Source organism: Prosopis cineraria, unplaced genomic scaffold (assembly GCF_029017545.1).
Source record: "Prosopis cineraria cultivar Desert tree isolate PC_DT_omini unplaced genomic scaffold, ASM2901754v1 PC3, whole genome shotgun sequence".
Classification (NCBI taxonomy): domain Eukaryota; kingdom Viridiplantae; phylum Streptophyta; class Magnoliopsida; order Fabales; family Fabaceae; genus Prosopis; species Prosopis cineraria.
The window spans coordinates 6,942,255-6,955,167 of NW_026555334.1; the positions used below are offsets into that span (position 1 = coordinate 6,942,255).

At 31.3% G+C, this 12,913-nt stretch overlaps 1 protein-coding gene across 2 annotated transcripts in view; it reads left to right on the plus strand.

Moving 5' to 3' along the window:
* The window catches only part of LOC129304461 (UDP-glucose:glycoprotein glucosyltransferase), a 31,588-nt gene extending 25,402 nt beyond the window's left edge, over positions 1-6,186 (plus strand). For both annotated transcript variants that reach the window (XM_054944131.1, XM_054944132.1), the window contains exons 27-37: positions 378-466; positions 1,415-1,764; positions 1,890-1,979; positions 2,598-2,662; positions 3,844-3,946; positions 4,067-4,225; positions 4,306-4,446; positions 4,576-4,619; positions 4,703-4,817; positions 5,217-5,369; positions 5,490-6,186. In XM_054944131.1, the coding sequence (XP_054800106.1) occupies positions 378-466; positions 1,415-1,764; positions 1,890-1,979; positions 2,598-2,662; positions 3,844-3,946; positions 4,067-4,225; positions 4,306-4,446; positions 4,576-4,619; positions 4,703-4,817; positions 5,217-5,369; positions 5,490-5,660 (1,480 nt within the window). In that variant the 3' untranslated portion in view covers positions 5,661-6,186. The remainder of the gene's footprint in view (positions 1-377; positions 467-1,414; positions 1,765-1,889; positions 1,980-2,597; positions 2,663-3,843; positions 3,947-4,066; positions 4,226-4,305; positions 4,447-4,575; positions 4,620-4,702; positions 4,818-5,216; positions 5,370-5,489) is intronic.
* Positions 6,187-12,913: the final 6,727 nt, after the last annotated feature.

Sequence of the window (12,913 nt, forward strand, 5' to 3'; positions counted from 1 at the left end):
CTATTTGGTTAAGATTGCCACAATCTCAGTGGCCATAGGTCACAACATTTTTTATTTTTGGCTTGTCTGTGTACTCTTGAACCTCAAAAGCCTTAGGTCCGTCATTTTTTTAAATGGGATTCCCAAATCTTGCGTTTTTAGGCTTATAACATGTTAATTTTTGCCCAAGCACAAACCTATGAGATAGGTAACATTTATGTTGGTACAAGGGAGTGTTATTTCTGAAATAAGAGAGAAGCATGCGTGATTATGTTTGAACTTTAGGCAATTTGTGCAAGCTACTTGAATGTTTATATGCATGTGTTTGCACACGCAATAAACTTTTTCTTTTTTTGGGTGAATTTTAGTAGTCTTTAGTAATATTTCTCTTATTGCAGCCATGACCTGGACAACATTTTGCTCGAGAACCTTGGTGACACAAGGACATTGCAAGCTGTATTTGAACTTGAAGCCCTTGTCCTTACCGGTAACTTTATTTGCTTACTGAGAATATACCATCACACCAAACAGCACTTTTCAACTCTCAAGTACTCCCCCCCCCCCTTTTTTCCCCAAAACTTAAGCTATTCAAAGGCCAAAAAGTGTGTGTGGAGGTATCAATCAACACTGGTTCTTGAAGTGATGCACTTATTTTTTAGGAAGCGATTTTCATTGATTTAACTGTTGAACTAAAGTAAATATCATGATTGTCTTGTATGTAAAGTTTTAGAAAGAAATAGATATCTATAATTATGTTATCAAATAGTTAATTGTCTCTTTATATTTGATAACCATATTATGTGTTAATCTTTCGAATATATTGATGAAGCATAGAAAGGTTGGATTGGTGCAATTTTTTGTGGTACAACGTGAATCATGGTTAAAACTTTAAATCTTACTGTATGTTCTGAAATAACCTCATCCTTCCTCCACATAAGATGCTTTTACCTAAAACCCTTCAATCCCAACAAGAATGACAACGATGACGACAGTAAGTCTTATCCCAGTTGGTGGTGTTGGCTACATGGATTGTATGACGCCATTGTACTCTGTCATCAACTAAGCTTTTAACAACTAGCCTTATCTCCTTCAATCCCAGTAGAAGAAAATGAATTTAGGGGAATTTAGGTCATTTTCTCATGTCCTTGCATTGATTGTGCCTTGGGAAAATAACCTAGATACTCTTCATTATTATGTCTTTGTGATAACAAAATGATCTAAATACTGTGTGTGTGTGTGTGTTTCTTTCGGGGGGATATTGAGGGCCATTTGGACAAAGCACTTTAAGTGGATATTGCTAACTGCCACATAAATGGTGTGAAGATCAAACACACATACACACACTTGTAAAATTTTCATCTCACTGGGTCTGTTGTTATTAAGGAATTCTGTCTGCAAATTTATTTGTATTCTTATCCAAATTTCATCTGACCAGGTCATTGTTCTGAAAAGGATCATGATCCTCCTCGAGGTCTTCAATTGATTCTTGGAACAAAGAGTACACCCCATTTAGTTGATACACTTGTGATGGCCAATCTTGGCTACTGGCAGATGAAAGTTTCTCCTGGAGTTTGGTATTTGCAGCTTGCTCCTGGTAGAAGCTCTGAGCTCTATATTGTAAAGGAAGATGGCAATGAAAGTCGGGGTAAACTGTCATCAAAACTTGTTACAATTGATGATTTACGGGGGAAAGTTGTTCAAATGGAGGTAATAAGGAAAAAGGGCAAGGAACTTGAGAAATTGCTGGTTCCTGATGACGATAACAGTCTACAAGATAAGAAGAAAGTGAGTGCAAGTTTTTGTGAAGAAAGAAATTCGGAAATATACATGTTAATAACCTGAAACAAATAAAAGGACTGTCCAGAAAGGCTAGGACATACCTTCACAGATTTTTATTTGAGATTTTGCAGGGAAGTAGCTGGAATTCCAACTTATTAAAATGGGCATCTGGTTTCATGAGTAGCAGTGAACAAGCTAAAAATACTGACAGCAGCCCACCAGTGAGTTTACATTATTTTCCCCATTTTTTCTTCCTCTCCCTTTTGCAGGGATTTGTTTGGTTTTATTGATTTCCATAAAAACCTTAGAAGCCATTTGGTTTTGTATTCCTTGATATGTTGAATGCTAAAGTTACTGAGATTTATAAAAACCATGGTGTTTTACGTTCCCTTGTTTGGTATGACACTTAAAATGGTGGCATCTTATGCCTGTGATCTAGTTTATTGGACACAGGCATCTAAGGTTCTTCTTGACACATCTGAAATATGAGGATGGAGATTACAGGTGTATCAAACAGCGTTTGTGTATATTAAGTTACAAACTAAAAAAATCAACCATCATTGTTATAAAAATCTGCTAATTGATTGATCTATAATCCTTTGTTGCGTGAAATGAATCTCTGTAATGCTATCAATATATAGCTACAGTTTTAGTTCTTCAGTGAGAAACCATTATCATATGAAGTTGTATTCAACAATAAAAGTATTGTAAATTTTGAAGTTTTTCATCCCCACCCCATTTCTCAATCTGCTTCCCTTGTACCTTTTTTCTTTTGTTTTGTGGACCTATTATTTTATTTTATTTTCCATTTTGTGACATTAAACTGTTTTCTCTAACAGGAGAAAGGCAAGGGTGGACGGCGTGGAAAAACTATCAATATATTTTCCATTGCTTCTGGGCACTTGTAAGTGGATCTCCTGCTTTAGCTTGATCTGAAAGTTTGCCTTTAATTTTCATGTAATCATTTTATGCACATTTCGCAACTGTCTGTCTGCTTCATTTTCTAATGAGAAATTGATAAGAACCACTGGAATGCTCATATTATTTATGTTAAGTGTGCAATTCCTACCCAATGGTGATTATGCAGCACTAGTGCTTGTAAAAAGACATGCAAAAAGAAAAGGAAAATGTTAACTAGTGTTCCAGAGACCAGAGGCTCACTTAAGCCAATTGACTTTCTTGCCTATCTGATGACAACCTCCCATGAGTATTGATTACCTGTAACAGAATTCCTTCTCTTCCACCCATGTGACCAAGTAGCGAAGCATGGGACCCATCACTCCTCTCATTAGCCCCCACCCCTCTTGTACTTTCTGTTTGCTCTTTCTGTTGCATAGCTCGATGCACTATTAACACATGCATGTCTCTATCAATTTTATCTTTTATGCTGTTTTTCTGTCTGAAGAGCAATAGATAAATGCGCCTGATTTGAAAGTCATCTTTTCTAGTCATTTTCATAATTTTTGGTCCTGAAAGGAAAATAAGGTGCTTGGGAGTGTGCACCATTCCTCTCTTTAAAGGAGCATGGTGCATTAGGTAACCTTCAGCTAAGTTTGGTTGCTTGGATGTAGTAGGTTTCAAAATGGAGCTTTTGTTGTCTTGTGCAAAGGGGACTCGTTTACTCTTTAAGCTGATGTTCATTTTTGTTATTACAAGAGTATCCTCTTTTCCCCCCCAAAAGCAAGGTGACGCGAAAGTTAGCTAATAACTATATTACAAGTATATAGCGCATGCAGTCATCCATTCTACAGTTTGCAAAGCTCTCTTTCTTCCTTTCTTTTATTTCCCCCCTTTTTATTGAGATGCCGCATTCTAAAGGTTTATTATATGGTTTGTGATTCTCATGCCAGTGACTAGAGAAGTTTTAGATAGTCAAATTGATCCAAGCTCCTGCACAAAAATAGCAGTTCCATGGACTTACCTAACAGCGATTCTGCAGACAAAAGTTTCCTAGATATCTATAATATAGCTCCATCCTTTAGTTTTAGACTAAAATTATCATGTGGTGTAGGGTTATGTAATTTCTCTCATCACAACTCTTCCCCCCCCCCCCCACTTATCTGATGGTTGATTTATTTTTGCCAGATATGAGCGCTTTCTGAAGATTATGATTCTTAGTGTTCTAAAGAACACCAATCGTCCCGTGAAATTCTGGTTTATAAAGAACTACCTCTCTCCTCCTTTTAAGGTTATGTCCATCTTATATATATGTGGTTCCACCCAAGTTATTTGTATGTTGGGAGTTTAAATAAGAATAAATGATGATTATCTGACATCCTTGAACTTTTTGGTTGTTAATTTAACACAGGACGTTATTCCCCACATGGCTCGAGAATATGGGTTTGAATATGAACTAATCACATACAAATGGCCTACATGGTTGCATAAGCAGAAAGAAAAGCAGAGGATAATTTGGGCATATAAAATCTTATTCCTTGATGTCATCTTTCCCCTTTCCTTGGAGAAGGTATGGTGATTTTTAAGCATCGAAGTCCTGAGTTTTGTTCCATGGTATCGCCTAAAGATGAAATCTGTCCATATTTGCAGGTCATATTTGTCGATGCCGATCAAATTGTGAGGGCAGACATGGGAGAACTCTATGACATGGATTTGAAAGGAAGGCCTCTGGCATATACTCCTTTTTGTGATAATAATAAGGAAATGGATGGCTATCGATTTTGGAGACAAGTAATGCCATTATTGAATTCAAAATTATTTATGTTGTTGATAATTGCGTTTCAAATTCCATGTACTTAGTGTTCATTTCTATGTAGACGCAACATTGTGCTTAATCTTTGCCTTATTTTTGTCTCGTAGGGTTTCTGGAAGGATCATTTGCGGGGAAAACCATACCATATTAGGTTAGTAACTGCAATTCCCATTCTCAACAAGAGTTGAATTTTATCAAGAATCATTTCTTTGATTGTTGCTATTTTTTTGGCAGTGCTTTGTATGTTGTCGATCTGAAGAAGTTCCGAGAGACTGCTGCTGGAGATAATCTTAGAGTTTTCTATGAAACCCTCAGCAAGGATCCCAATAGTCTAGCCAACCTGGATCAGGTAATAGATGGACTACATAAAGTCACTATTTATTTAGTTATCAAAGAATCACTTAAAAAATTAATTTGTTAACCAAGATAAGATGGTTTCTTATAACATGGTAAGTAAGCCTATTTGCATTGAAGCAAAATACAATTTAGCGAAGTTATCTGTTAGATTGAGTGCCATAAGAATCAATTTATAAAGCTCCAATACCACTTGAACGTATAATTGAAGGTAACTAAAAAGTTGATTTTATAAAATGACTAGAATTTCAATATATGATCCTTTTATGGGAATATATTCCCCGTTCCTCTCATCGCACATTTTTCTTGGCTGCTTTCATTATTTTTAGTGCAATGGACAGCACTTGCTGTGCTATTTTTTTCTTTTTACCGAATTTTTCCCTCTATGATTCAGGATCTTCCCAATTATGCTCAGCATAACGTGCCCATCTTTTCTTTGCCTCAAGAATGGCTTTGGTGTGAGTCATGGTGTGGTAATGCTACAAAATCAAAGGCGAAAACGATTGATCTTTGCAACAATCCCATGACAAAAGAACCCAAACTTAAGGTAAATATATGCCTATTGAAATTTTCAGTCATTGGAACTCACAACCGATCACTGCAGATGTCGTACTCTTCTCCATTCTCTAGATTACGTTGGCTTATCCTTACTTTGATTGATTATCAGGGTGCTCGGCGAATAGTAGCTGAGTGGCCGGACCTCGATGCAGAGGCAAGAAGATTTACTGCCAAAATCTTTGGGGAGGATCAAGAACCTGTGCAAGCCCCGAACCAATCAAAGGATTCAACTAATGAAGATTTGGTCAAGGATGACTTGGAATCCAAAGCTGAGCTGTAGACATGACAGCTCAGCTCTGGGTTCTAACTAGTGAAGATTTTTATGAAAGTCAAGTTTTTGTAGCATCATTAGGAGTTCCCAACAAATGGCGTGGCAGAATTATAGCAGTATTAGCCCATTTTCCACATGCAAGTAAGGCAATGACTGTGATGAAGATAGAAGTCACAGAGAAGATGCAGGTAAATTGTAAGTGGATGAGTTTAGCTGGAATTCGAAATGCCAAATTTATATGACATTTATAATTTAACTTTCACTTTTACAAGCTGTCTGCTTTGAGCATCTCATCATTTGCTGGGCACTCCTATCTCTGTCCTGTGTGGGATGTTGCAAGCTTCCACTTTCATTTAAGGGACATTAGTGTTGAGCAATAGAGTTAGTCTGGATTTTGTGGATGAGAGACTTGGAGCAAACGAGGAACTATGAAGTTATTTAATTCTGAGGCTTCGAAAACTGAGTTTTAAGCAGTAAATTATCTGTAATGTTGATGATCTCTCTTAAATTTTAATAAGATTAGCTAGTTTTTAAATGGGGTTTTGAATATTGCACTCGTGGGTCCTCTTTTATTTTCTTGTCTTCCAGAGATTGCATTTTTGTGCCTTTGCTTGTGAATGGTATAATGAACTAATCGGCTACATTTGACCTTAAAAAACACAATAAAATCGCAACCGATTCAAAACTGTAGATCTTAACAGTGATCCTTGATATATGTCCTTTATTTTAACTCAAACATTTTCAAATTAATTGTTGCCCTTCTATGCATATCTTTTACGGATCTAATATATTCAACATGAATAATTTTCTTTTTGAGGATTTTTCATAGTACTTCACTATAAAATAATTTTTTTCAATTTGTGTCCATTTCATTTTCTCAATTTTGCACCTTTTTATCTATTTTACTTTTGAAAAGGAAGGTTTATTCGAGCTGGGTTGAGACTCATCATGACTAAGGCCAACCTAATTTTTGTTTTCTGGATAAAATGACCAAGGCAGGCTTTACTATTCAAAGAACACTTATAAAACTATTTGCATACTATTCCTTAACAAAGTCTTCACATGGGACAGGTTTGAGCACGTATTTATGTAAGATATATGTCTTTACTAACTAGACCAGTCTTGATTAGTAGTATGATTTCTTTCTCTTATGAGTCAATTTTTTTCTTATTAGGTGTGTTTTATTATTGTAATTATGATTTTAGTGCTGTCAGTTCACTTGTGGTCAAGCAACCATTTTAGCAAGACATTAATTTTACATAATTAAGTTCAGACCCAAAAAAAAATCTAAATTAAGATATCTAAAATGAAATGGCTCCAGTTTTAAGAGAAAAAGTGGAACTAAATTTCCTTTAAAAAAATGGTGATGAGATTAATCAAGAACAGAGAAGAGAAAATAAGAGAAATTTTGATTTTGGTTTTAATTTTTTATCAGCCATGTTTTGATGGAGAAAAATTAATGAGAGGACATGAAAAAAAAAAAAAAGAGTTCATTTAAATGATTTTTTTTTAAATTGAAAGTAGCAAGCATAGCTTGAGTGCAGAATTAAATTGCAATGAGAAAGAGGCCAAGAGCTCACCTGATTTAAACAAATATATAAATGGTGAGATAAATGTTATACTTAGTACTCTCTCTTCTCTGAACTCACATATTTATAAAAAGAAAAAGTATATATTTAATTCTATAATTTTATATAAGGTTTTGATTTAATTCTTTAATTTTATAAATTATATTTTTGGTTCCCTAGTTTTAAATAATATTTTTTATACCAATCATCGTTATTTTAAACAATTAAACTTAATATATTAATATTTAAGAATATTATATAAACATTTAACATTTTTATTAATAAAACTAACAGCATTAGAGTTAAATAATTAAAATGAAATTGATAAAATTAAAAGATTAAATGTATACTTTTATTATCATAATATTATAAATAAATCATAAACAATTTTGCGGGCATTTATTTAATCCATTAAGCTTTCATTGAATGAGTCCTTCACATGGTATCAGGATCTCGATAATGAGAGTATAATCTTTAATATCAGAAAATCAAAGTGCATATGTATATTCTTTTGATTCTTCTGCCAAAAAAAAAAAAAAACAGTGACATCTTTAAGTTGTTTCATATTAAAAAGAGGACCACGCCACCATTTCGTGAGTTTATGAGTCCCTGTCAATCTAACATTCCATTCAATACATCATTAACATCAATTGGAAGATTTCACCCATTAGTGAGATTATATTGTTTTCCAATTGAATTTCTTAAGAAGTTATATTTATATTATATATCCAATCCAGTACTATTTATAAGTAATTTCTAACATACTTCATTAGGAAAAAAAACCCTTAAAATTCATTCATTTTTTAAAAAAATTAATAAGCTTTTAATTTTGTCCATATTATATATATATATATATATATAATAACGTGTTTTCTCTCCCCAATATTTAATAGAAAATTAAAAAAAAATTGTTCTAAAAAGTCAGTGACATGCCTTATTAATAAAGTAAAAAAATCATTATCTTTCTAAGAAATATTAAACTTTAAGTAATAATAATAACATATATATATATATATAAAATAAAAATTATATCTTTTTAACTGATATAAAATCCACCCAAGGAGTTACCCCAATGCTTTTATAATATTTCCAAAATACTTATAATCCACAACCCAATAATTTTCACATGTTAATATTATTATTTATAAATTGAAACTTTTAAAGTATGGGTCATGTAAAATGATTTTCAAACATGGGGTGAGTAAAATAAATACAAGTGTAAACAGAATTTTTTTACACATTTGTTTTGTTCTCAAATTTTACTATATATAATGAGACATACTCCCTCCATTCAAAAATATAAAACATTTTTAATCAAATCTCACCCTTAATAAAGTAGTTACTTACTTTCAAACTAATCATATCTCTTTCATATTTACCTCTATTAAATACACTATAATAAATATAAAGTCATTCATCAATAGGGGCGCTTTTGAAAAAAAGATAATAATTACACCTCAAAATATTAAAAATATCTTATATTTTTAAACATCCAACTCCTCAAAAATGCTTTATATCAACAGAGGGAGTAATAGATTTGTATTTTATAGTTTTATCATAGAATTATTATCTATTTTGCTTAAACATTTTGGGTTGGGGTGTATATATAAATTTTAACACCCCTGCAATGGAAATATGGAATGGAGGGGGATATTTCATTAAAAATAATATTTCATAAATTTGACACTTTTTTGGCCAAATAAATTTGACACTTTAAAGAGATTGAAAGAATTTATTGTCCACTATATCAATTAGTGTCCTTGCCAGAAACAACTTAGGAGACAAAATCAATGAAATCAAGCAAGTGGCTTTGTGGTCCATTGCTCTCCACTCAGAAATTTTGACCTTTCGTTTTGTGCATTTCCCAATTTAAAATAATTAGTCTGGGTTTCTAAAATTTTATAGACCGCAAATAATAGAATAGAATTTAAGAGAATAACTCATTTCATAAAAGAAAAAATGATTTTTATTAATTTTGTCTTTTTTGCATGCAAAAATTGAAAGAAAATTTATATTCTGAGCTTTGAAAACACAAAAAGAAATTATTTCCATTGAAAACTGTTAATTTACTCAAAAGGAAAATATTTTTCATGGAATTAAATAATTTTAACAACCTCATGCCACCAAGACATATGGAAAAAAAAATGGGCTTGTTCAGCAGGGAACAGTTTTATGTTTTTCAGAATAAAAAATAAAAACAATTGTCTGGTAACGTATTTTTAAAAAATATTTTAAAAAACAAAAAAATATTATTTTACAGAATAGAAAATGAAATATCTTTTAAGTGTTTTGGAATTTTTATTTTGAAAAATAAGGGAGAATAAAAAAATACTTATTTTTAATTTTTTTATTTTCAAAACATGTTCTATACAATATCATTTCTTAGAGCACTAAAACAAAAATAGTTTCAAACAAACCTATGTTTTTCTCCTTCCACCCTCATATTTTTTTCAATTATATGGAATTAACAAATCTGAAAAATATAAGGGACGAGAAAAAAATTAAGAAAAATGATAATAAAATCCCTCCAAATTATATAAATAACAATTTGGTCTCTCAAAATGTCATAATTTCACTAAAGTCTCAAGGAATTTCTTTGTCAATAAATTTTAAATTGAAAAAAAACCTTTTTACCCTTATTGATAAATTGTACTTTCTTGTTCAATTCCTGTGATTTTTTGAATAAAAGTTGTAATTCTTTAAACAAAAGTTGTGAATAGAATTTTTTATTTTAAAATTTTATTTTTTCAATAATAGAAATTATACTTGATAAATTATGATTTCTTATTCAACTTTTGTGATTCACAGAATAAAAGTTATTATTTTTTAAGCAAAAGTTGTAACTGAAGCTTGTTTTTTAATAATAGAAATTACACTTGACAAGTTGTGATTTCTTATTCAACTATTTTGATTTATAAAACAAAAGTCTTGATTTCTTAAATAAAAATTATGATTGAAACTTATTATTTTTAATAAAGGTAAAGTGATCCTTTCACTTTAAAATTTATTAACACAAAAGTCTTTTAGAACTTCATTGAAATTATGGCATCATAAGGAATCAGATTGTCATTTATATATTTCGGAAGAATTTTATTTTCATTTTCCCAAAAGATTAAAATATTTTTTTTTCTTGTCATGTTGAGGTGATTAAAATTATTATAGAAAAACTTAGATCCTTTTTTTGTAATATTTTGAGTCCTTATATGTAATTTTTGAATTTTTTATTGTAAGGTTTTATCCTTTTTTATAATTTTTAAAATTTTATCATTTTTTAGTCAACTAATAATTAAAGTTAACTTTTTATTAACAGCAAAAGCCAAATTTCACTATTTTCAAAAGTTGGAAGACCAATTTGTACCAAAAAATGAATTCAAAATCTATGATACTATTAAACCGAAATTTCATAGGGTAATTTGCTCATTTATCTAAAATTAAATTATAAAAAAATAATAATTCACTAAATTAAGTTAAAAATTTTATATCCAATCATAAAAAATAATATTTAAACTTTTTACGGAAAAAAAAAATCTCATTGTAAGAGTTATATATCCCTAAGTAACGTTGAGAATGTTTAATTTGACTTGACAATGCCACACACCAATATACGTATTAAAAATATAATTTTCAAAATTTAACATTTTTAATTATAAAATTTTCAATTTTCATTCCCAACTTTAATTATGTTCCTTTGATTTTTGTCCCAATTGGTAGCGAGTTCGAAGAAAGTGGAGAATTTTAATGTTCGTTAATAATTGTTGTCATATTCGGTTCTCTATTAAAAATCATGGGATGGGACCAATACTTTGTAGCCATAATTTTTGTTTTCCCTCATGCAATTCATTTTTTAAAAAAGAAAATAATAAAGAAGGAAAAGCAATAGAACTTTGGCCCCTAGAAGAAGAAATAAAAGAAGAATTTTTATGTTGAATGGTCATCATCTTCAACTTGATTGGTTATCAAAAGGAATATCCTCAAATTAGATATGTGTTTATATATTCTATATATAGTGTTTGGCTTAAAATATTTTTGGGCAGAAATAAAGATTTGGGTCCAATGAAATAGACATAGCAGTCAAGTTTACATGAAACGATGCGTTTCTCGTCGCCACCCCTAGAGTATCCTTCGCCTACGATCTGATCTCTTCTTATCCCAAACACTTCAAACAATCCAATTTATCACAAAGCATAACCCTTCCATGAACTCTATGACGAAGCCAACTTAGCATAGATCAACATGGCTGAATGGAAATTGGATCCATAATTTTTTTTATATTTTCTTATGTTTTATTTTTTTTATAAAATCTATATTTTTCTCCAGAAAACGTAGATGAGGACTTACGAAAATTAGTAATAACTATTCAGGATAATAATTGAATTTAAGTACTAAGGTTCTTGTTTGCAATTTACACATTATTGTTATATCTAAAATACCCCTAAAAGTAAGAGATTAAATGTTCACTTTAGATAAAGATGATTTCGTCAGAGCATTAAAAAAAAAATCATGATCATTGCATTCTCCCCACACACACACAAGGCCTTCATCTTTCATGGACCAGTACTCTGTTGATTTATTATTGGTTGACCCATCTTGCATATATTCAGATGTTAGCTTTATTTTCTTGCGCAAGTTGATTGGGAGACAGAATTTGGGGAAACAGAAGCACGTAAAAAAGGTAGAAATTTTGAAACAATAGAGTTTCACATTATTGAAATATGAAAAAGTTGAAAATGACACTCTTTTTTGTCCAAGAAAGGGGAAAAAGACCCTCTGAAATGTGAAGTTGCTTCTGATTTTTTTTGTCATCTTCTGTTTATCGTTTTGTGTCCATAAAGCATAATCCACCATTTACAATCCACCAATGTTAACATTGCTTTGTGCCAATCTGATTGTTTTGTGAAGCGTAGGAAATTGGAGTTCTATGCATTCATGGATGGCTTCTCTGCTATTTGGGAAGTCCAGACACCCTTCAGATGTTCGACATAAGTACTCTGTAACTATTTTTATGAAGTAATTTTAAATCTCATTGCTCGGCATTTATTCCAGCAAACTTCATATCTTATGTACAAAGGATTAAGAAATGTGGAAAATCACACTAATATAGTATTCACTCCACGATTTGACAATTTTCATTTGATAATATAGAATATATTTAGTACAGTTTGAGACGGACATATTGAATATGATATGATTCTGATTTTATGAATTGTAATGATGGTAATGATTCATTATGAACATACAATAAATACGGCAAGTATCTTTTTCACTGATATTTCTAACAATATTTATGTTTACATGAGAATTTTCTGGAGGTTCCAATTGCTGGGAAAGCAGGACTTGGCACAGATATGATGATGGAACACAACATTAAGAGTCTTGCCTTGGAAGGGTACTCTTTTTTTCTCTTTCTTGTTCATGTCAGTTTAATGGTTGTATCTATTGCGTGCAGTTCAGAAGGAAGAAAACGATCTGAGAACGAATAATATCCAATTATATGTATTGATCATCATTGCTATGTCCTGTATTAAAAATGAGAGTATTTATTGATAACACGTCTGGTACTAGTGGGGCGGATCAGATTTTGTAGAAGAACATTTACGTACCTATACATCTCTACATATAACACCAATTCCATCAATCTAACATCCTATTCATTAATCCACAGGCTCTTTTAGCATTGTTTGGTGTTGAATTATG